The sequence below is a fragment of the Siniperca chuatsi genome, linkage group LG8 (genome assembly GCF_020085105.1).
Source record: "Siniperca chuatsi isolate FFG_IHB_CAS linkage group LG8, ASM2008510v1, whole genome shotgun sequence".
Taxonomy (NCBI): Eukaryota; Metazoa; Chordata; class Actinopteri; order Centrarchiformes; family Sinipercidae; genus Siniperca; species Siniperca chuatsi.
Window position 1 is genome coordinate 16,876,274 of NC_058049.1, and position 22,058 is coordinate 16,898,331.

At 39.2% G+C, this 22,058-nt stretch overlaps 1 protein-coding gene and 1 long non-coding RNA gene across 5 annotated transcripts; one reads left to right on the top strand and one right to left on the bottom strand.

The window, feature by feature from the left end:
- Window positions 1-275: 275 nt before the first annotated feature.
- On the bottom strand, window positions 276-7,606 carry LOC122880337. 2 transcript variants are annotated; one of them, XM_044205365.1, is made up of 11 exons: window positions 7,475-7,605; window positions 7,022-7,079; window positions 5,200-5,214; window positions 4,978-5,108; window positions 4,760-4,895; window positions 3,829-4,113; window positions 3,315-3,653; window positions 3,039-3,220; window positions 1,529-1,630; window positions 1,306-1,404; window positions 276-1,225 (listed from the first exon to the last, which is right to left on the bottom strand). In XM_044205365.1, the coding sequence occupies exons 2-11, from the start codon at window positions 7,071-7,073 to the stop codon at window positions 1,016-1,018; spliced, it is 1,551 nt and encodes a 516-aa protein (XP_044061300.1). In that variant the 5' UTR covers window positions 7,074-7,079; window positions 7,475-7,605; the 3' UTR covers window positions 276-1,015. The 2 variants fall into 2 exon arrangements, with proteins under 2 accessions (XP_044061300.1, XP_044061301.1); XM_044205366.1 differs by lacking the exon at window positions 276-1,225 and having other exon boundaries at window positions 1,356-1,404; window positions 1,502-1,630; window positions 7,475-7,606.
- Window positions 7,607-13,804: 6,198 nt separating this feature from the next.
- LOC122880347 lies at window positions 13,805-20,917 on the top strand. Of its 3 annotated transcripts, none has more exons than XR_006378903.1 (4): window positions 13,805-13,886; window positions 17,566-17,664; window positions 17,749-17,793; window positions 18,244-20,917. It is a non-coding gene; the product is annotated as an uncharacterized LOC122880347 (long non-coding RNA). The 3 variants fall into 3 exon arrangements; XR_006378902.1 differs by lacking the exon at window positions 13,805-13,886 and adding an exon at window positions 16,438-16,921; XR_006378904.1 differs by lacking the exon at window positions 13,805-13,886 and adding an exon at window positions 17,359-17,483.
- Window positions 20,918-22,058: the final 1,141 nt, after the last annotated feature.

Below are 22,058 nucleotides of genomic sequence, written 5' to 3' on the forward strand. Positions count from 1 at the left end.
CAAAAATACAAAATATTCTCTGTTTACAGCTTCTCAAATGTGAGTATAACCTACTTTCTTCAGTTAAAATAAATAGAATATCTAAGGGGTTTTGGACTGTCATGCGAACAAATAAGCAATTTTAATATGTTACCTTGAGCTTTGGGAACTTGTGATGGTCATTTCCCTGACATTTTATATTCAAATATTAATAATTAAACAAATCCACAGATTAATCAATAATGAAAATAATTGTTAGTTACAGCCAAACATACACTATATTGGAGACAGCCATCTCAAATGTGTTAAAGATACATTTTATTGTTTGAGAGATGACATTTTGATCTAAAAATATCAGAAGCAGCAGTCCAACCTCTTTTGTCACTAGAAAGATTTGGTGATAAGATATACTGTACACAAAGTTTACAGATTAATAGGCTATTGCAATATTTGGTGGAACATGTTACATTTAACATAACTATTACTACAATTACCTCAAGGGTAAATATACTATTTCATTGCAAAAACCACTGAACTGCAGGACAGACATAATTAATTGTTGTTGCAGTTAGGAATGGTTAATGGATGGACACGTCATCTAACTCACTATTACTGTACAGTACTTAAAAATTCCCTTTTTCAAACTTTCGTATCACCAGTCTAATTTCTATGTAGTCCTAGAGATTACATTACTATCACAAACATACACGTACCAACACTCGGCAAATACAGTGCAGATAATATTGGTCCTGAGGGACTGGAGGTAGGTAACAGCAGGAGCTTTCAGGAGCACCATCAACAGTTTCAAGAAATATGTAATATGAGACAGGAAGGCTAATGCTCAACTCATGCTTCAGAAAAATGACATGAAAAAATGGCATGCAGTATTGATACCAAACCATTAAAACTAGGCAAAAGGCACAGGTGAGGTCTTTCTTTTCCACAACAGCTTCAATCCACCTGAGAAACGTATACTGGGGTTTCTCCTTGCCTTACATTTCTTCTTCCAATATTTTTAGCTCCAATTCTCAAAGTTTTATAAGAAGTTCAGTTTCTCCGAAGTGTAAACACTGCAGGATTCAGAGGTGTCCGTGTCTAGTGGCAGTGTGGAAAAGTATTCTTGTGATTTGCTCCACTTTTCTTTCTTGATCTGGAATTGAACACAGTCCCCAGAGGAGTGGAGGCAGTCTGAAGCCCCGGGCACCGAAAAGGAAATCCCTTTCTCTTCCTCATTAGATGTGTCCCGCTAGAAAGGAATGAAGACGTATTTAAGAAAATATTTTAGTCTGTGACATACAAAGAGTCACAGCTGGAGTGTAGTATTACCTCAGTAGTTGAATTATGACTAGGGGAGCTCCCAGCTGCCATTCTGTGTGCTTCCTGGTTCTGAGTTCTCGGAGTTCCTACCATAACCGGAGTGTAACCCTGGAAATACAAACGGCAGCACACAAGCACATATGGTATATGCACACAGACACAATGCTATTTAACAATTTTAAGCAAATAGATAAAACCTGCTAACTCATTTAATTCAGTTAATGAGCCGCACAGTATGAGTAGGACTGGCTCTTGGGGTCCATTTTCTTGGTGTTCCAGGCTGCTGAGAGTGACTGTAGAGACCTGATGGCTGAGGGCTGGGCTGGCCGTAGTCCTGCACAGACAAACACATATAGACACATAAAACTCAGCGCAGCCGCTTGGTTTGGTAACACAGTCATAGAGAATACTTCACAACTGATTTGATACATTATTATAGTGAAACTAATTCACATACTTTGTTTTTTAAGGTTTTATGCTGGGTGCAATACCTAAACTTTGCAATCACATCACATCATATGACGTACAGATGGGTGACACATGGAACAGTGACTTAGTAAGGAGATGGACCACCATGAGCCACAAGAACAGCTTCAATGCTCCTTGTCATAGATTCCCCAAGTGTGTGGATCTCTACTGGAGGGATGAACAGTATTCTTTCAAACAATATTTCCTATATTTGGGGTTTTGATGATGGTGGCGGAGAGTGTTGTCTTGTCTTACACATCAGTCTAAAATCTCCCATAGGTGTTCAACTGGGTTGAGATCTGGTGACTGCCAAGGCCATACCATATTATTCTCATCTTTTTTATACTTATCAAAACATTCAGTGACCCCTCGCACCCTGTATGGAGGGATCTGCATTTGCTGTGTTTCTCCACTCATTTATTCAGGTTTATTCTTTAATTTGTCACTGCTCTGTATGTTTTAGTCTGTTTTAATTAACCTCAGCATTTTGGCAAAAACAAAGCCAGAGAAGGCTTGATCCACATTTAGGTGCATTTATGAAGGACTTTCAATGGACAGGCATTCAGTAAAATAAGTGCAAAACCTAGTCCCTATGATTCATGTGTATGTTGCTTTTGTGTTTAAAAAAAAATTAAGAATACAATTTAATTCCAAAAAGCTTTGAGGGAAAGGCTAGAATTTACTTGTTACATATCCCACCATGGCTGCAATTATGTGTCTTAAAACATATGGATTCAAAAAGTGTGGAAACGTTATATGATGGATTAAATCACATATGCAGTAAAGCTCCAAAAGCCTCGATTTATAAGGAGATAGAGTCTTGTAATGGCCCTGGTTATTTAATCCGTTCCGTATTCCCTTAAACTACCCACATGCCATACATTATCTAATAACCAACACTACTTCTACCCCCGACCTGTATTCATACAACCTGCATGCATTTGGTTTCTTATATTTTTTTAAATGTATTTATAACCGGAAAAAATGCTAAAGCAGCTGGAAATTGGATAAAGAAAAAGTGAAATGTTAAAATGTGAAACTGTATTGAAATAGTACTGCACTGTGTAAGATGCTGAAATTAAATTAAACAGAAGTTAAAAAAAGTGTGACAATCCTTCGTATAACTACTAAACCTACTAAGTACTGAACTGAGCAATATTTATTTTGAGAAAATGACAAGAAGCTAAAAGTCTAGTCCTCATTCATGAATTCTCGTACCTGCACAGTTATCTCAGCCAGCAGGGCCACTAACCAGGTTCTCCTGATTTCCTCACCTGGATGTTGACCCTCGGAGGGTTGGCTGGTGGCGTGCGGTTTGCTCTGAGCCCAGTGATGATCTGCGAGAGGCTGCAGTTCGGGTATCGCTTCATGAACAGGATGAAACCAGCCAATGACACAAACATGCCAGAAGGGACAGTGATGGACTTGAGAAGTCCTCGCCATCTGCCTCCCTTTTCTGGAGAGAGCAGAGACACCGAGATGGGACGAATATCAGAATGAATGGCGACTGTGAGGAAGAAAAAAACATTTAAACACATGCTGTCACTCACCGATCACCTGCAACAAGGTGGAGGATACCAGGTTTCCATCCCCATCTCTAATTTCATACACCCCATCATGCCTTGAGGTCAGCCTCGTTATGACAACCTCACTGATGGTGCCGTTCCTGCCCAGAGAGATGAGGCCCCTGTAGCGCATGTCATGGTCCATTATATGGCCCTCGCGGATCAGCTGCACAGGGCCACGGGGGGGCTTGGGGTCAAAAGGGCCCAGGGAGGATTCGTCAGGGTATCGGGTGGGGGTAAAAATGAGGTGAGCACGAGGGACGGGAAGAAAGAGGGGCAGGTTTAGAGACTCCTTGGTGAAGCGGGTGACATTGAAGGAGCGCCCTGCTTCCATATACAGGATCATGAACACAAAGAGAGGAGTGCAGAATGAAGGATATGTGATGGTATAGGAGGGTGTCAGATGGAAAGGAAAAGAAAAAATATAAATGTTACAGTTGACAGGATCCTAAAGTTGAAGAAAGTCATCAGTCAGCTTCTTAAAACTGTCTCTGCTCACCGCGGACTGTGAGGGTGCTGCGGGACACGACTTTCCCCTTGCCGTCTCTCATAGTGTAGTTGCCTTGGTCTGCTTGCGTCACTCTCTCGGCCACCCAGACCTTCCCGCCCCGCAGCAGCCGCCCCCGGCCAGCATCGCTGGTCTCGGGGTCCGTCCGATTCCATAGCACAACTGGCATGGCCTCAGGTGGAGCACCCTGGGGAGAAAACTCCAGTAGGGAGCCATTTTCAGGGATGCTGTGCTCAAAGTTATCCCCGTAGTTTCTGTGGTAGGACTTAATGCATTCTGAAGGAAGGAGTGAGGGATCAGAGAGAGGCAGAGAGAATGATCAGCAGTAGTGGAAACTATTTTGAGGTACTATACTTAAAACTCAATTTTATGCTGCTTTATAATTTCACTTACTACATTTCAGAGGGTACTTTTACTCCACTACATTGACAGTTACTAATTACTTTTTAGATTAAGACTTTGCCTAAAAACATATGATAAGCTTAAATGACCTGTTAAACCAGTGGTTCCCAACATTTTTGATTTACAAAAAAGCAGTGTCTATTTGGTGCCCCTTGTTACATTTCAGATGTTCAATATGAGTTGTTAGCAGCTCAACCAAAGAGATATTTTCCCTCTAAACTTCTCAGATGGTTTCATTTAAATAACTGTTCAAGGTCTAAAGCAGTAAAATTATCCAATATTTCTGGACAAACTACCTAACTGCATATAGTAGTTAAAATTAGGCCATTTTTCTGTGGCATGGCCTTTTACTTTTTATACTTTAGTACATTTTGCTGATAATACTTTTACTGTAGTAGGATTTTGAATAAAGGACTTTTACTTGTAATGCAGTATTTTTATATAAATTTCAAGCCAATAAAAGATGATGCACTGTGAAAAAAAGAGGGGTGGATTTCTAAAAGAGAGGAAAGTATCATACCTGAAACAGTCAAACGAACAGTCTCGTAGGTGAATCCAGAGGACAGTTTGATGGCGTAAAGTCCCTGATCATCATGAGTCACTTCTTTCAGGACTAACATCTTATCTCTGGTCCACTCGAACCGTGGGTCCTTTACCTGTAGTTGTACAGTGAATAGGTTTTGGAAATCTGTACACGCACAAACAAACACACACAAGCAGCAACACACTTCCACTCACAATGGTTCTGTCCAGCAGGATGCGCCTCGGTCCCTCAGGGTTTGGTGTAAATGTCACCATCCTGGATGTCGAGTACACGGGCAGATGAAATTCCTTCCCGGCACACACCTTCTGGACTTCTTCTCTTTCACCTGTCGAAGTGGAAAAGAAAGTCAGCAACCTCTTCAGAGAATATGTTTTGTAGGTGAAATCATATGTCATGCAATGTGGCATTTGACTCACCCAGTACGACCCAACCTGTGGGGAGAGCAGAATCACTATTATTATAATGAATCTTCTCCAGCACAATGCTTAGACCTCACATACACAAACATGACCCAGTGGCCGCTCAGGCCTTTATCAAAGTCTTTAAGAAGGGCTGCTGCTCTCTCCATGTTTAACAGATCAAGATAGTCCTGCAACCAGTTACTTATCGCAAAGCAGGATGGTTTGCGCTCTTTCCAGTTCCAGTTCAAACTTATTATTTTTGCCAGGAAACATTCCAGCGTGAAAAGAAAAATGTACCAGCCTTTTTTAATGGCAAGCTATAGGCTACCTGGCAAAAAATGTTAGGTTTACTTTTCGTAGTCTTGGTATAATTTCTGATGCAGATCTCTTAAAGGGACAGTTCACCCAAAAATCAAAAATAGTTATTTTTCCTCTTACCTGTAGTGCTATTTATCCATCTAAATTGGTCCATTTGGTGTGAGTTTTGGAGATATCGGCCGTAGAGATGTCTGCATTTTTTAATATAATGAGACATTATGGCACTCGGCTTAGGGTGCTTAAAGTGCCATAAAAAAACTGAACAGCTCTTTTCAGAAATCGTGACCTGGTTACTCAAGATAATCCACAGACAGCAAGAAAATAGTTGCCACATTTTCAGACTGCAATAGGTCATCATTAGCTGTCTTTAGCAGACTTATTAATAAAATATGGCAGACTATATTCAGACATTCAATTAGCCTAATACATTCAGCCCATTGAAACTTGTTGTCTAAATTAATTATTTTAATGGAATTGAAAAAAATAATGTACCTCAAACCTGAAATATGTATACCTAAAAGTATATAAGCCACTTTTAATAATAAAAAGTATTGGTATCGGTATCAATATCAGTGATTCTGGCCCTGTATTACTTCGTATTGATGGAAAACAAATTTTGTGGTATCGCCCAACCCTACTTCACACTAGCTAGTAGCAGGTAGGAGGGGCGAGTCAGTGAACGAGTTAGTGGAGATGAGGACTTGTGACTCCCGGGTCAGTAAAAAGAGTTTACTTATGACTTGCACATCACTAGTACCTGCCAGAGCCAATCAATCATGAGCTTGGCAGATTCGTCTGGTTCCCAGGCTAAATTTACACTGGCTTCCTGTTCAATTTTGCATTGATTTTAAAATTCTACTTATCACTTTGAAAGCACTAAATGGCCTTGATCCAAGTTATATCATGGTGATATACATCATGACTCCTTGTGTGACTGTGTGTCCCCTTAGATCAGTGGATCGGACTCTGCTTGTGCAGGTCTCGGCTGACGGGCTTTTGCAGTTTGAGCCCCTAGACTTAGCAATACTCTGCCCATTGAGATTAGATAGGCTGTATCTTAAAACATTCTTTCATAAGAAAGCTTTTATGCATGTGTATATATACGTATATATACGTATATATATTTATATATATATATATATATATTGTGTGCCACTTTTTTTCCTGACCTTATTTTTAGGAAATACAGACCCTCAAATGGACACTTCTTAGAAAGTGAGAAATCTGTGACTTTATTAACATTTGTATATGAAAACTGTATGTCTTATCAAAAATAGAGAAACCAAATGAGTATTGGTTTATTAACAACTACATTATTACCACATACAAAAACAAAAACACAAGTCAAAGGGATTTTCACAACCTGGCAACCCAATTGTTTTTCTTAGGAGTGGCTTATACCTGATATATAAAGCATTAGTAAAGGATTAATTAACAATGTATAAAAGGATTAATTAACAATGTATAAAAAACAAAGTGTGTTTTATGATACGTGTCAAAATGATATTCAAGAACTTACCCACAGCAAGAGGAAGGGTAAAAAGGGCAGTGAGTAGGACAGAGGCGGACATCTTCTCCTGTGAAGACAGACCAGATTGTTTAATCTACAAACAGTGGACAAAGATGCACACGAGATTGTCATTCACCTCACCCTCCTCCGAAAACAAGCCTGCGAGCCGCGGGACATACGATCATCAATCAACAAGCCACACAAGGGGGAGCTCAAATACAAAGTGGTGATGTTTCTGCAGAGCGGTGCATACTACGTAGGCTACATCCAAAACGAGTCAATATAGTCACAGCCTGATCCATGACGCCCTGTCTGCTGTCTGAAATCATGTCCACTCAGATGTCCAACATGTTTCCCAGGCGATGAGCAACATTTACAGCGATAGAGCGGATCATCAGGCTGTCACTTATTGATAATATACAAATGATCACATAGTCTGTGACGCATCTAGTCTGAACTCACCTGCAGGATGTGTGAAGAGATCCACCGATGGATATTTATGAATGTTTATGTGAATGGGGATAAGAGGATAACAACGTCCTCTGCAGAGCGCGCATGGGCATTGGTCCCCTTCTTTTATTTAGGGCGATGATAGGCTGTATTCTCAGCAGCTCCTACGCAAGAGGAGTTGCGTTCTGTTTGCCACTTCCCGGGTATAATCACGCTATTAGCGCAAGAGAGTGCAGTTACAGTGGGAGTGGGATAAAGATGAAACTACCAAACTGTAGTTAAAATTAGCACCATCTCGACCAACAACAAAATGCTACGTACACGTTAATGCGTCACGGATAATAATCAAATAATATAAGTTATAAAAGTATAACACTAAGAGGCACATTTCCAGCATTATGAGCACTTTTACATTAAAGTAGGCTACATTTAGCTAATAATACTCATACTTTCACTTAAGTGACATTTTCAATGCAGGACTTACTTGTAATAGACTATTTTTTATATTACAGTAGCCTATTAGGCTACTTTTACTTAACTAAAGGATCTGAGCACACACAGAACAGAGTGATAGTCAGGATCATTGCTGAAACTGTGAATTTCTAATTTCACATTATTTATTTACAGCTCAAAAACAACAAAGACCTGCAAAACTTTAACTTTCAATTTTACAACCCTCCAAAGGGCAGAGAAACACTGAAAATATAACATTTCAGTCTGAATCATGTGACCTGATGTCTGTGAACTGCACACAGAACATTCATGTGCAGCATCTTGATTGATCTGTGAAACATATCCCAGTGAGACAGCTTTGCAATTTACTTTGGTTTGTCCATACACACAATTTTGCTTAAGTGAACAAAATAGGGATGATTGTATTCTTCTATTTCAGTGTAAATTACTGAAAACAACTCAAGTGTGCATAACAAATGAGCTGAGATGAGCCTTCCTGTAAAAATTATTTATATTTTATCTTTACTGTATGGCCTTTCTCATTAGTTTCCAGCAGATATCACATTAAACTGCCTCTGTTGAATAAATAAAACTTTTGCAGTGCCTGTTCTATTATTAAAACAGGCACTGCATACATGTGTTTCACTAATGATATACCTAATCAATATAAATGTGCAAACAGTGGGAACATGAATGAAGTGCATTGTCACCAAAAAGAAAAAGGTATAGCTCACACAAATGTCTACGAAATAAGCAGTATCCCAGAGCGATATACAGTAAGTGTTTTTCATTTACCTGCAGGCTGACTGTAGGCCTATTATGCTATATACCATAGACTAGTGGTTCCCAACCTTTTTGGCCCCTTAAAATTAAGTAATGTCATCAATCCCAAGTTATGGCATTACGTTTGGCATAATTATGAGCAGTTCAACCAAAGAGTGATTTTTTTAAGTGGTTGATTTCAACAGGAGACCAACCGGTTTGTTGTTTTCACTTTAGTATGGCAGAGAACGTGGGAGAAGACAATGTCTTGGGAGCATTTCCCTGGTTTCCAGAGGGTTGCTGGTTTTCTGGTTGCCTTTTGGTTCTGGTGGAACCAGTGGATAAGTACCCACCACCAGTATCTGTCCGAAGACTACGGCTGAGACTAGTCAGTGAATGGATTTAGTTATGAGCTGGGGAGCATGGGCTCTGTTGTGGCCATCTCTATTTTGACATTGTACATGTCCACTACATGCATTCATGTTTGACTTGAGGTTTAGGCTAGTATTGTAAAATACGTGTCCTTTGTCTGGTCTTATGTGATAACTTGGTTTGAGCATGGCATGTCTCAAGCTGGCTAGGATTGTGATAAAATTTGGTCTGGTAGGTGAGGAACTTAAAAAAGGTAGTGAGGATGTCACTTTTTTAAAATTAATTTTTAAAAATGTTTTCAACTTGGTCAAGCAGCTTTGGTAGTAAGTGCTTTAGCTCATGCTTTAGTTTTGTGTGTTAAGTCTTGTGAGCCTTTATTTTAGAGCAACCTTTAAAGTTCCTCTATGCTACTCTAGTTTGGTTTCTGGTGTTCGTCCTGGAGATCATTATGATGGGTCAGGGTTTGAATCTCATGTCCTTGCTATTCTATATTACTCATTTTCCTGTGTTCCTGTAAAGAAACTTTGAGGGCGCTAGTGTTTGTCATTGTATCCTTTGGCTGTTGATCATACAAAAATGTCAAGTAGATTGCCACTAGGTTTGTCATGACGAACCATTTTCTTGCAGATTCTCTTGCTGGTGGGTTTTCTCACCCTTTAAATTGCTCTTTAGGATCCAAGGTTGCTGGGTGGGAGAACCGGAGCTGGTAAGGTGGTTGGGAGGTTTGGGTCATTGTGGTCATGGTAGTATGTTGTGCCATTCTAGTGTAATGGGGGCATTTGTGACAGGCTACATTGTCACGATGATGTGTCAAGCTGGGAAACAGGGAAAGGACCCAAAGGCAGACAGGAGGTTCAGTTCTACAGTGTTAATGAAAAGAACAAGGGTTACAGGCAGGCAACCAGGTAAGCAGTCAAAAAGGCAAACAAGTTCAACAGGCAGCCAACCAAAATCCTATAAACGAACATACACCAGATAGAGCATAAATCCAAGAAACACAGAACACTAGGGGCAGGAAGCTCAACACACGTACAAAGACGATCTGACAGACTTAAATACACTCAGGTAGGGGAGACAATGAGACACAGTTGAAGCCAATTGACACAGGTGAATACAATCACAACAATCAAAGACAGGAAGCAAAACTAAGACACACGAGGGAAGGATAATATTTCAAAATAAAACAGAAAATAGCCAAAAACAAAGCCAGCACCATGACATACACGTTTGTGTGAAGACACGAAACATTTCTCATTTTTATATTGTCCTGGATTTAGTTACGATATATTAACTTCATATTGTGTTTTCAGATGTCAAAGTGGAACATTCTTCTTAAAGGGGGTGTGACGCCCCGCCCACCGCCTTGAAGGCTCTCCTGGCAACCTCAGAAGGCAATTGGCTGGCATGGGAGAGTTGTCAGCTGATTAAGCCCGCCTTGGGCTGCAAAAGCTGGCCCATGTGTTTACTCTGTCTCTCCCTTATTACAGCAGTATCCACCCTGTGGCATTGTCTTTTGGTCTGTCTTATGATTTGTGTTAACTTTAGTTTAATAAATTACTCTTGTTGTAAGTCTCTTGCGTGGACTCCCTACTACTCACAGTCCCTGAGCCGGTTTGTGACAGCACAGTCTGTAGTCCCAGGAAAACCTACATTACATATTTAGCTGTTTTCCCCTGATTGTGCTGCAGCTTATTAAAGAGCAGAAAAACATTAGGCATTAATTTAATTAAATTGAATGAATTCAGTCAAATTTAATGAAACTTACATTTACAGATGCTAAACTTCCTTTATGTTTTTAATAGCTTTTTCTTTATGCATTTAAGTTTGTTTCTTGATGAATTTTATCCATATATTTACTTGACGTATTTGACCTTTTTATTCATGCACTTATTAGATAATATGTTTAATTCTCATGTAGAATATAATGTGGCTGCTGTTCAGCTTTTTGTTGAAAGTGACTTAAAGGTGAAAAGATTTTTGGTCACTAATTTGACAGATGTGCAAACAGAGTAGAACTGAATTACTGGGATACCCCAGCATGTGATACTGAGTTTGTATCATAAATCAGTCAACAGGCCTTTTTAATGGAAGACATTTTGACATGTCGTAGTACAAATATCAGGTGTAAATAATCAAATTAATGGTGGCTGAGTTCCATTTAGCTGCTTCAGATTCAGGGTCCTGGTATCCTCTGTGCTGGCTCACTGTCACACTGTCACGACTTATTGGGACACTTAGAACAGACGTAACGCCTGTGCTTTTCCTGCTATGACAAGTCAAATGCCTGCTGTTAAGGTCAATTGTGCCTCAGGCAAATGCACATTTGCACCAATTCTGCTATGAGCCAGGTGCCCCTGGGCTGAAACATGTAGCCGTATTAAAGCCTCCACGAGACTCATACCAGCATTTTGTCATCTTCATAGCTTTATCTGTTTTGCTACATTTCTAGGGAAGGCAATGTCTGTCTGTCGGTCCACCACTTTGGTCCAGACTGAGATATCTTGACAACTAATAGACGATCGACAATAGCTGTTGATTCAAGAGTGGAAATTACAGAAAATAATTTAATAATTTATTAAGGTCTGGGTTTAAAAAGAATTAACATATGCAGTAGTATCCAGCATGAGGGCAGCTGTTCCCCAGGTGGTAGTGAAGTTAAGCCATTAATCGTATTAGCTGGTGGTTTGATTCCTGCCTCTTCCCGTCCACCTTTCGAAGTGTCCATGAGCAAGATGCTGAATCCCGTCTCAGAGGGGAAGCTGCTCTAAGCATTTACTAAATTAATGTAATGTAGTATCAAATGAAATCTGAACCACAATCTTTGCATCAACATCAACAGCTAAGTATAACAATAGAAACATATATAAAGGTAATTAAGAAAAAGTATTGACAACACAATAATAATAAAAAAAACTGCATTTAAATTCAAAAACATTCTGCACATGATGAAGGTGTCTGCAATAAAATTGGCTTAAGTATCAAAAATAAAAGTAAGAAGGGGCTCCGTTCCCAGTGTTACATCATTGTTGCATACATAAGTTTACAAGTGCAACTTATTTATGGTGGAGAAATTAATGTTCTATGTAACTAAATACATGTTGGTTAAAGGCCCTGAAAACCTATTTTCACAATCTGCCTCTTTCTCTGAGAAATGGGTTCTATGTGAAAATACTGTTTACTTCCAAAGTTAGAACAATGTTTGTTATTTTCCATGAACGATTTCTGTATTTGTGCTAAAAATAAAAAGGGTACCAGCTGCATGCCGTGGGATTACAGTGCGGAGAAAGTTGTGATGCATTCATGAAACAGTTCCAAACCCTGGTGAAGACTGAAATTGTTTTACTATGTGACTCAGATTTAAAGTATAACCTCTAAACCTCTGTAATAAAAACACATTTAACCATTTAGAGGCACGGCATGTAGGCAGTGGGCACTTTATCATGTTTATTTTGCACACTGGGCATCCAAGAGGGCACTTTTGTTGCGTTTTTTTTTTTTTTTTTTTTTGAACATGGGGGCCCCAGAGTTCACCAGTAGCTGTTGGCTGTTTTGTAAATATAGCCCAGGGGTTGGTATGTACTGTATAAATCTGCTAAGAAATGGTTGTAAGAATGGTCCTAAACTTGAACTTAGTGGAGAGTAGGACTTAAAGCTTTGTAAAAAATAAGCTAAAAATAACTTTTTACAAAGTTTAGGTGTGATTCTTAAAGGTGCAGTGTGTAACATTTAGGAGGAGCTATTTGCAGAACTGGAATATAATGTTTATAAGTATGTTTTCATTAGTGTATAGTCACCTGAAAATAAGAATAGTTTTGTTTTCATTACGTTAGAATAAGCCGTTTTTATCTACATAGGGAGTGGGTCCCCTACCACGGAGGTCGCCATGTTGCACCGCCATGTTTCTACAGTAACCCAGAACACAACAAATCAACACTGGCTCTAGATTGGGCCTTTCGCGTTTTTTATGACTTTCGCGGCCATCGTAGATTCTCCTACACACTTGGAAGGGGAGGGTGAGGCGAGCAGCATTCAAATGGTTGCAATCTGCAATTTCAATGCTAGATGCCACTAAATCCTACACACTGCTCCTTTAAGTGCTGACTGCAGTGGCGCCTCAGTGTAGAAAGATAAGGACTACAATCATGTCTACCCACAGTGCCCTTCCTCAAGCACTGAATCAGCCAATAGCAGGCCTCCAAAGAAGACATGTCAAGGCTGCATCACATCAATCATCACAGTTTTACCTGGTCTTGATGAAAAGCACTCAACATACATTATATCTAACATTATATATGCTTCAGTATATTGTAGCATGCAAGAGAAAAGCTTAATCATTATTTTATTGTTCATTATTAATTCATTATTAATATAATCAATTATTAATTAAACATTATAAAAGTTAAGATACATATTTATGGGGACTGTATCAATATATGCTATTTGGGATATTACTCTTAAAATCTTGAATGAGGTCACGAAGGCTATAGTAACCATTTTAACTGATACTCACCTGTGGAAGTCCTATACACTGTTTGTATGTTCTTATATTGCTGGTTAATTGTTTCTGTTTTTCCAAAAACGAGAACTAAAATAAACCTAAAAACACCAAACCAGTCAAACAATGGGACTTACATTGTAAACCTTCTACAACCAGCTTCGGCAGCACTCATGCCAGTACATAAATCTGTATTTGAAACTGAAAACACAATTGAGAGAGAGAGTGCACGGAGAGATCAAATAGACCAACAAATTGTCTCCTTCAGCAACTGATGCTGATAAAACACACACAGCATAGTGACATTTTTTAAAAAGCTTAACATGCAGCAGCTGACTGATTGTGAGTACTGCCCTACCTCTAACTTCTCAGCTAGTTGTAACCTTCATGCTTTGGGAAGTTCTCTTACAACAAAAACGTGGGGATCGTCAGCTTATCACTACGTGGACCGTTTTTGAGTTGTTTCTCCTATCTCGGACGGTCAGGAGCTACTTCTAGCTGCAGGATGGAGATGCCGGTCTGTCTGTTGGTTCAAAAAACCTTTTAACTTTTCCCCATGGATGTATTCCCTTAAGGTTTGCGCAGGGATGTAACCGAGTAACGGATGGGGTCATTTCGGCCAGTTCACAATAGTAATTTCCGACAGTACCTGAACGCTGCCCAGAGCAAACTGGTTCGCGACCGTAAACGCCATTAATAACGGAAAAAGAAAAAAAGTTTCATATGATTTGATGGCAAAACAATTTAAATATTCAAAAAAAATCTACAAATGTTTTAAATTGCTACATTATCTCTGTAACTTTAGCAATCCAATGCATTGTTTAGCTCCTGTCGTAACATTGCGCATGTGTTTGTATGGGTGTAAAATTATTTCCCTAAATATAAAGACTCAGCAGTAAGGAAGTGACATTATATCTACAGTCAGTGATGGAACAATTTTGTGCTAGAGTACTTCCAGTTTATGCTACTTTACACTCCTACTCGACTAAGTTAAATTTCAGGTGAAAATATTGTGCTTTTTACATCACTATGCTTGATTACTAGATTTTATAAAACACATGATCAACTCACTTCATTCGCACACTGATGTGTAACTTGTCCTACAACTAAACTAACAGGAGAGCCCCTGAAGTCTTATTGTATTTATTATTATGTTGCACAAGATAATAATTTGTACACACAAGTTATAATGTCAACATTTGGGACATTGAGGGCTCCATAATTTAACACTCTGAAAGGGGTCATTTTACATAATGAGTACTTTTACTTTTAATACTTTAAGTGCATTTAGCTAAAAATACTTGTGTACTTTTATGCAAGCAGAATTTTGAATGCAGAGCTTTTACTTGTAACAAAGTATTTTTGTGTTGCAGTATTGCTACTTTTACTCAAGTCACACTCTTTTCTTGGTAATTTGGTTTTGACTGACTGTAGGCCAAATTACACTAGAACATCAGCCGAAAATGTCAGTGTCACTTGTTTTTTTCTGGTTACATGGCCTTATGGGTCAAAATATTACTGGGTTCATCAAAACTCAAGACTCAAAAATGCATGACGGTCAAGCTAAAAAGAAGATTTAATTTTCTTTGGACTCATCATAGTATGAACTGATTGTCAGCTGAGAGTTTTATTTGTGTTAGTGTCAATACTTAACTTTGTATCAACTTTTTATGACTCAACAATTTCAAGTTTTATAACTGAATTACAGTAAATACTTCAGAATCAATTTCTTAACTTATTTCAAATAACTTGCTAAGTTACTTAAACCCCAAATGTATGTAGTTTTATCCTTCGTAGAGTACAGCGGCTGTGGTCAGCTTGGATTCACCCCGTTACAGTCGAAAAGCATCAGAAAGTAGTTAGAAATCACTAGTGCAGCATAATCCACTTCTCCCCTGTTCATCCATATGCTCGCTCACTCATTGACCAGTCTGACGAACCAGCCTCTGCTTCAGCTTTTGGTCTAAAATCATTGGAGTTTACTGACTGGCTCCCAGCTGCATCACTCAGAGATTTCTACAGTAAAAGGACCAATGGAGGAACATGATGTGGATGCCATAATGTGTGCAAACCAAACCAACACGCACAAGATGAAAGGAGTGTAGTAGTCATATTTTGGAGATATGTTTAGAGGACATGAGCATATGGATGAAAACTTATCATTGAAATCCATTGTAAAGGAACAATTCCACATTTTGGGAAATTCAGATATTTGCTTTCTTGTTGAGAATTAGATGAAAAGATTGATACCACTCTCATATCTATACGGTGAATATGAAGATACAGGAGATGGTTAGCTTAGCTTAGCACAAAGACTGGAAACGGGGAAACAGCTTGCCTGTCCACTGGTAACAAAATCAGCTTACCAGCCCTGCCAAAACTCACTAATTAATGCATTGTAGCTTGATTTTTGAATCCTTAATAAAACCAAAGTGTAAAGTTGCATTTTTTAGGGGGAGTTATGTGCCCGACTAGGTGCTCGTAGTTGGAACTTGTTACCTTTGGACACAGCCAGGTTAGCTGTTCCAGTTTTTGTGCTAAACTAAGCTAACCATCTGCTAGCAGTAGCTTTATATTGACTGCACAGATGTGAGAGTGGTATCAATCTTCCCATCTATCTATTGGCAAGAAAGCGAATAAGCGTATTTCCCAAAATGTTGGACTATTCTTTTAATCTGATCACAGCTGCCATGCTTTGTGAAAGACAAAACCAGCAAAACTTACACCAAGAACCAAGATGCTTCGAGGTCAGAGATCAGAATGGTGACAAAGCTTTTGTGGTGTTACTGGAAACAGAGCATAAGTAACCTTTGTGTTTTATAATAAGTGTCAGATGACTTTGTTATTGATTATCACCTTGTCATAAAATGCCTTATTTTTAGATTCTTTTGTTTGTTGTTGTACCATTTTCTCAACCAAACAGAGACCACTCAGTCCTAAAACCTAATGTCTGACACATTAGCAGTGTTTTTGAAACTTTCCTTTTCTCTTACACACACTGTATCTATTTATTATAATCTACAACATGGCAATAGGTGTCACAGTCTGTCATGTTCTCTCCAGTCACTCCCCTGCACTCTGCACTCCCTCACCAGAGTACTAATACAAATCACCTGTCACCTATCTCACACCTGCAATCAATTAGCACTCCACTCTCCTATATAACCCAGCTCCTCACCACAGTCAGGGTCCGGTCTTGTTAATGCCACAGGACAGAACGCTAGTTCCCCTGATTCGGTTAACACTTTGGACTCAATCTCCCTGAACGGATTCTACCACATACCACCAGTACCCAGTGCCTCTTCTCCGGCTCCTACTTGCTCCTGTCCTCCGTGTGATTCTCTTCAGCTCCTGGTCCCTTGTGTCTCTTGTCAGCCGTGAGTGTTTTCTCCAGTCTCCTGACCCGTGTGGACTTTATCCTCAGTGCTCCGCCACCTCTATTCAAAAGACTGTATACTTCCTTCCATTCCATATCTACGTACTTGTGTTTCAATAAACTCTATCATACCTGCCTTGTGTCTCCGGCCATTTCTGTCCGTAACAATAGGTCTGCAACTAATGATTATTTCCATTATCAATATTATGTGGCTCATCCATCAATCTTTTAAAAAATATTATCTTTTTTTTTTATAATTGTCATAAAATTACCATCACAAGTTCCCAAATCTTTTTTATGTCCAAGATAGATTTACAGTGATACAAATCAGAGAAAAGCAGGATATCCTCAAATTGTTGGCAGTATATTTTCTGTCAGCTAATCAACTCATTGTTTCAGCACAACATTATGATTCATCTTACCTTGATATTGGCGTTGGTGCACTTTCCTGCTGTTGTTGCGTGAGGTGCTGCTGCTGTGGGAAGAGCTCCTCCAAAAAGATCTGAGGATCTGAAGACAGATCTGAGGCTGCTGCATTAAAGCGACCTGGCACTTTTTGTTGTGTGTGTACAGTAGTGTAAAGTTAAAAATCCTGATGTTGAAATCATGTGTACCCATTGTGTTTCTGTTTACTTCAAACTGCAGTTTGACAATGAGCCTGTCGGACCGAGGCGACCCCACCTCAGTCAGCCCTCTGGGACACACGACCCCACTCAGCCTTCTTATACTCCGACTGGCCTGCTGGTGAGTGTGTGTTGCGTTTCACAGAGAGAACTTATTCTCTTCCCTCTCCACTACTAATATGTTATGTGTCTCTTCACTCTGCAGATACACAATCCTCCTACTGTGAATGTGCCTCCAGCTTATTCTGAGGTATGATCTGCTGCCCATATCAGTCTGAGCACACGCACACACACTTAATAAATAAAAGTGCAATAGTATTTTTCAACATCTATTCACAGACCAAATTGATTTCTTAGTAGCTCTCCAGTGTGTTGTTTGTGCTGGTCAGTGTTTCTCCACGTTAAAGGTGCCGTCATGTTGGGTGCATTTCCTTCCTCAAAAAACATTTTTGCAAAACCTGCATTGTTTCCATCCATGTTTACTAGCTAGCAGTCTTCCCTGCCTTTGTTGGCACATTGCTATGTTTCTCTGCGCGCTATCACCGCCTGACAATCACTGGAATAATGTGAAACCATGGTATTGTGTCTAGCATGTACACGGCGTTAACTGTTGATAAAACAAGCTTACCAAAAGGTCCATTTCGTCTCATTCGTGTTGGCTAAAGATAAAAAGCTTACATGTCTGTCTTTTTCTGTCCAGGTTTCACCTCTAGCAGAACAGGCAGACACTCCAACTGTTCCTGTCCACTCTGACCTGGAGCTGCGGTTTAAACTGAAGGGGATGACCTTTCCCTCTGCCCCCCCACTCAGTTCAGACTCAACTTACTGTGATGTTTATACCTCAGACAAACTCAACTTCCTCTGAAAGCCTTGATTTTGAAAGGTACACTGCTTCATTTGTGTGACGTTTAAGGAATAGTTCGACATTTTGGGAAATATGCTTATTCACAAGTGGCTTCTTGAAGTCTCTGCTGGTTGCTTGGCAACTGGTTCTAGCCAAGAAATAGTCCGGCACAAAACCCCCTGTAAAATGGTGAATTGTTGTTTTTACACCTCTTTTTTTATGGATTGCCAAACAAGATATAACATGTTAATTAGGGAGCTTTATAGGTGCTGGTAGGCAAATTTAGTAATTTCTGTACGGAGCCAAGCTAGCTTTTTCCCCCTGTTTCTAGTGTTTATGCTAAGCTAAGCTAACCAGCTGCTGGCTACAGCTTCATATCACTGTACAGACATGAGAGTGGTATCAATCTTCTCACATAACTGTCGGCGAGAAGCAAATATGTGTATTTCCCAAAATGTTAAACTCATGTTACAATGTTCCATGGTGCCAAATTTTGTTATTTTCATCTGAATCAGTCCCATATATTTTAGTTTTACTGAGCAGAGCATGAGACTTCATACCCAATGATCACAGGTTCAAAGCCATAGGTGAGAGAGAGATTTTTTTAATAAAAAGCATGTACTCTAAATCGAGAGTGCCTGCATTATTTACATTGATTTCCTACCTCAAGAGTCTCATCAACTTCTCATAATACTGAGTGAATAACTGTCTCATGCCTGCAGTTCTGTCAGGGATACATAATTTATTGCAGACCAGCTTGACTGAACATTTTCAGGGAAGACACAAACATAAAGTAGCTTTATCTATGTATTTTTCTATCCTTTGGGATTTATCTTTTAGCTGTAGTGTATTTAAAGACTTGTTGTAATATTGCTTGCACATTGCAGTTTAGTGTGGATTCAGAATTAGAAATAACTTTACTCATTGATGTATAGCTACCGTGTTGCAGACACATTTTCATTTGCCCAGGCGTCACACACACATATCTAAATGTTTTGAAGTTATATTACAGTGATTGTGCATATTTTCAATAGAGAGTGGCACAATGGCACTTGCACCTTAAATGGATTACTTAACATAAATCTGTCAATCTGTCACTCACAGGTACACTAAACACAAAACTAGAGCTGTATTTACTATATGTCAGTGGTTTTAATTTGAATTGTTCATTTCTTAACGTCTTGGAATGCATGTCGTAGTTTATCACTGTTATCACTATAACATGATACGAGGAGTTGTAACACATTTCTGAACAAGTGAGCATCTTGTGTTTGTATTTTCCTGTATGTGGAATCAGGTGCATTAAAGCTAATAACACACTACTATATGGTTTGTATTTGTATTGTTCCACTGTCTTCATGTATTCACAGATGCCATCATTTACTTGTAGTTCTGTGACACCACTACAAGCACCACCCACCCAACATGTCACCACACGGCCAAAAGCTCATCCAAGCATACAAATTCTCTCCACCATACCAACTGGTTCACAGAAGAAACTCAGCTGAGCAGAAGTTAAAATATGGCTGGGCCTTTTGTGCGTTGTAAAGAAAAACTACAGAGCCATAAATCTGTTTGTTGTACGAGGCAATAAACCAATTCTTTGTAGACACATTTGTTAACCTCAGTGATTGTGAAAATCCCTCCAAGTTTACCACATCTTTGTGTTTTAAGGAGGACTGCAGTGGACTGATGCCTGAAATGCAACTTGCATTTAAGATATCTTTGTAAATGGAGACAAAATATTAACTAGAACCTGTAACCCTTACTATGGGAAAAGGAAAAACAAAACAGAAAGTGCTCTAAGATGAGCTTAGTGATAAAAGCATGTTTCAGCATTTCAGCATCGATCATTAACATGTGTTTTGATTTGCTTGGACAGACTAGCCAGCACTGACTCAAGTCTCTACCGTTCTGCTTTTGGACCAACGAGTACAATTTCTGTTTTCTGCTCATTAGAAAATTTTACTCATTCAAATGTTAATGTCAGTGAGACAGGTAAAAACATTTAAGGAACTGTGGTTGTCTGTCAAAACAGAGATGTAAAGTTGTGTAACATCAGCATAACAATGATATTTGACATAATGGTGACTAATTAAGTTGCCTAAACTAACAAATATTTTTCTTTCAGACAGGTATGAGCGAAACCAGTCAAGCACTGAGCCAGACAGACCCACCCATTTCTCAAGTCAATTGATTAAAATGCCATGATCGATTGTATCAAATGCAGCTAAAATCTAACCAAAAGAGGACTGCTGCATTGTTTGAGTCAGTTGAAATTCTTATATGTGACAGAACAAGGCCAGTTTGTACAGGTCAAATCCAGATCTGCTTGTTGACATACACTGACCCTGACATTCAGTATTATCACATTTTAAGTTGTTATGGGAAACGCGATAGCAAACAGTTGATTATTTACACATTCAATTGACCTGGAGCAACATTAGCATTTATTTGGAGTTGTGTTTCTGGCCACCTGGTAAATGTTAGTCCAATATTTACTCTCTTTTTGCTCTCCACCAATTCCTGAGGAGGCAAATATCTGGTTCTTTAGCTGCTAGATTTTCCACTATGTTCACCAGCTAGTTGCTAAATTTGTCTGACTGCAGTCTTTTTAGAGCTTTTTCTCTGAAAACAGCTAAAAATGACGCTGTCAGACTGAACCAAAACAGTAAAGTTGTGGGCCTGAAAACCAAAACAATGAGCTGAAAGATGCTATAAAGCTCCGTAAAGCTCTACAGCTTTGCAGTCGGGTGATAATTCTTTGCTATTTCTTTCACATTACACAGTCATTTGATTCATTATTATTATAAAAATATTGATCATAACAGCTTTAAAGTCAAAGGCTTCATTTACACAGACATTGTATCTTCTGTGTGACTCAGAGCTTTTCATATTAGGTATGTTATTTTCACAATAAGATTAAAATCAAATAATCATTTTGTGAATACATTTAAGTTCTAGAATCACGTTATCATTGCTCTCTATCTTTGTCTCCATGATGATGCAGAGAGGTGGCGACACAGTGAGACCTCAGTTAGTTTCACTTGGCACTCCACCATAGCAAAGTGTAGGAGGGATGTGAGTTTTGCTGCTGCAGGGTGAGCTAGCAGGAATGATTGCACTGAGGTCAGGTTGTTCCACTCGGCTGGAGTGGCAGTGGGGGTGGAGATTGTTGGTGGGAACCCAGAGGATCAAAAGAGCTTCCAGCTGACTGAGCAAGACTGAGACTGAGAAGAGACTGTCAACAGGCCAGAGGTCTGGGTTGAAGATACAAAGTAGGTTGTGGGGAGTTTAAATTGAGACATCAAAAATGAGATTGGCTGCTTGATAGTGGATTATTTCAGTTTCTAAAAGCATAATCTAAGATACCTTACACCCACAGAGATATTTTTCAGTCATGCTAGTGGCATGTCTATATAGATGGCAATGCCGGTCTGTTGGTCGAACAGATAAATGCTGCTCAGAGGAGGAATCCAAATGACATTGGTGATTCCCTGACTTTCCTCTAGCACCCCCAGCAGGTCAAAGTTTTTAATTTGTCCAACACTTTGCTTTATGACTAAATATCTGCAAAACTAATGACATTCCCATCAGCCTCAGATTTGTGTGTTTAGTGGTAATTAGCGAATGTTAGCATGCAATAATAAGACAGTGAACATGATAAACAT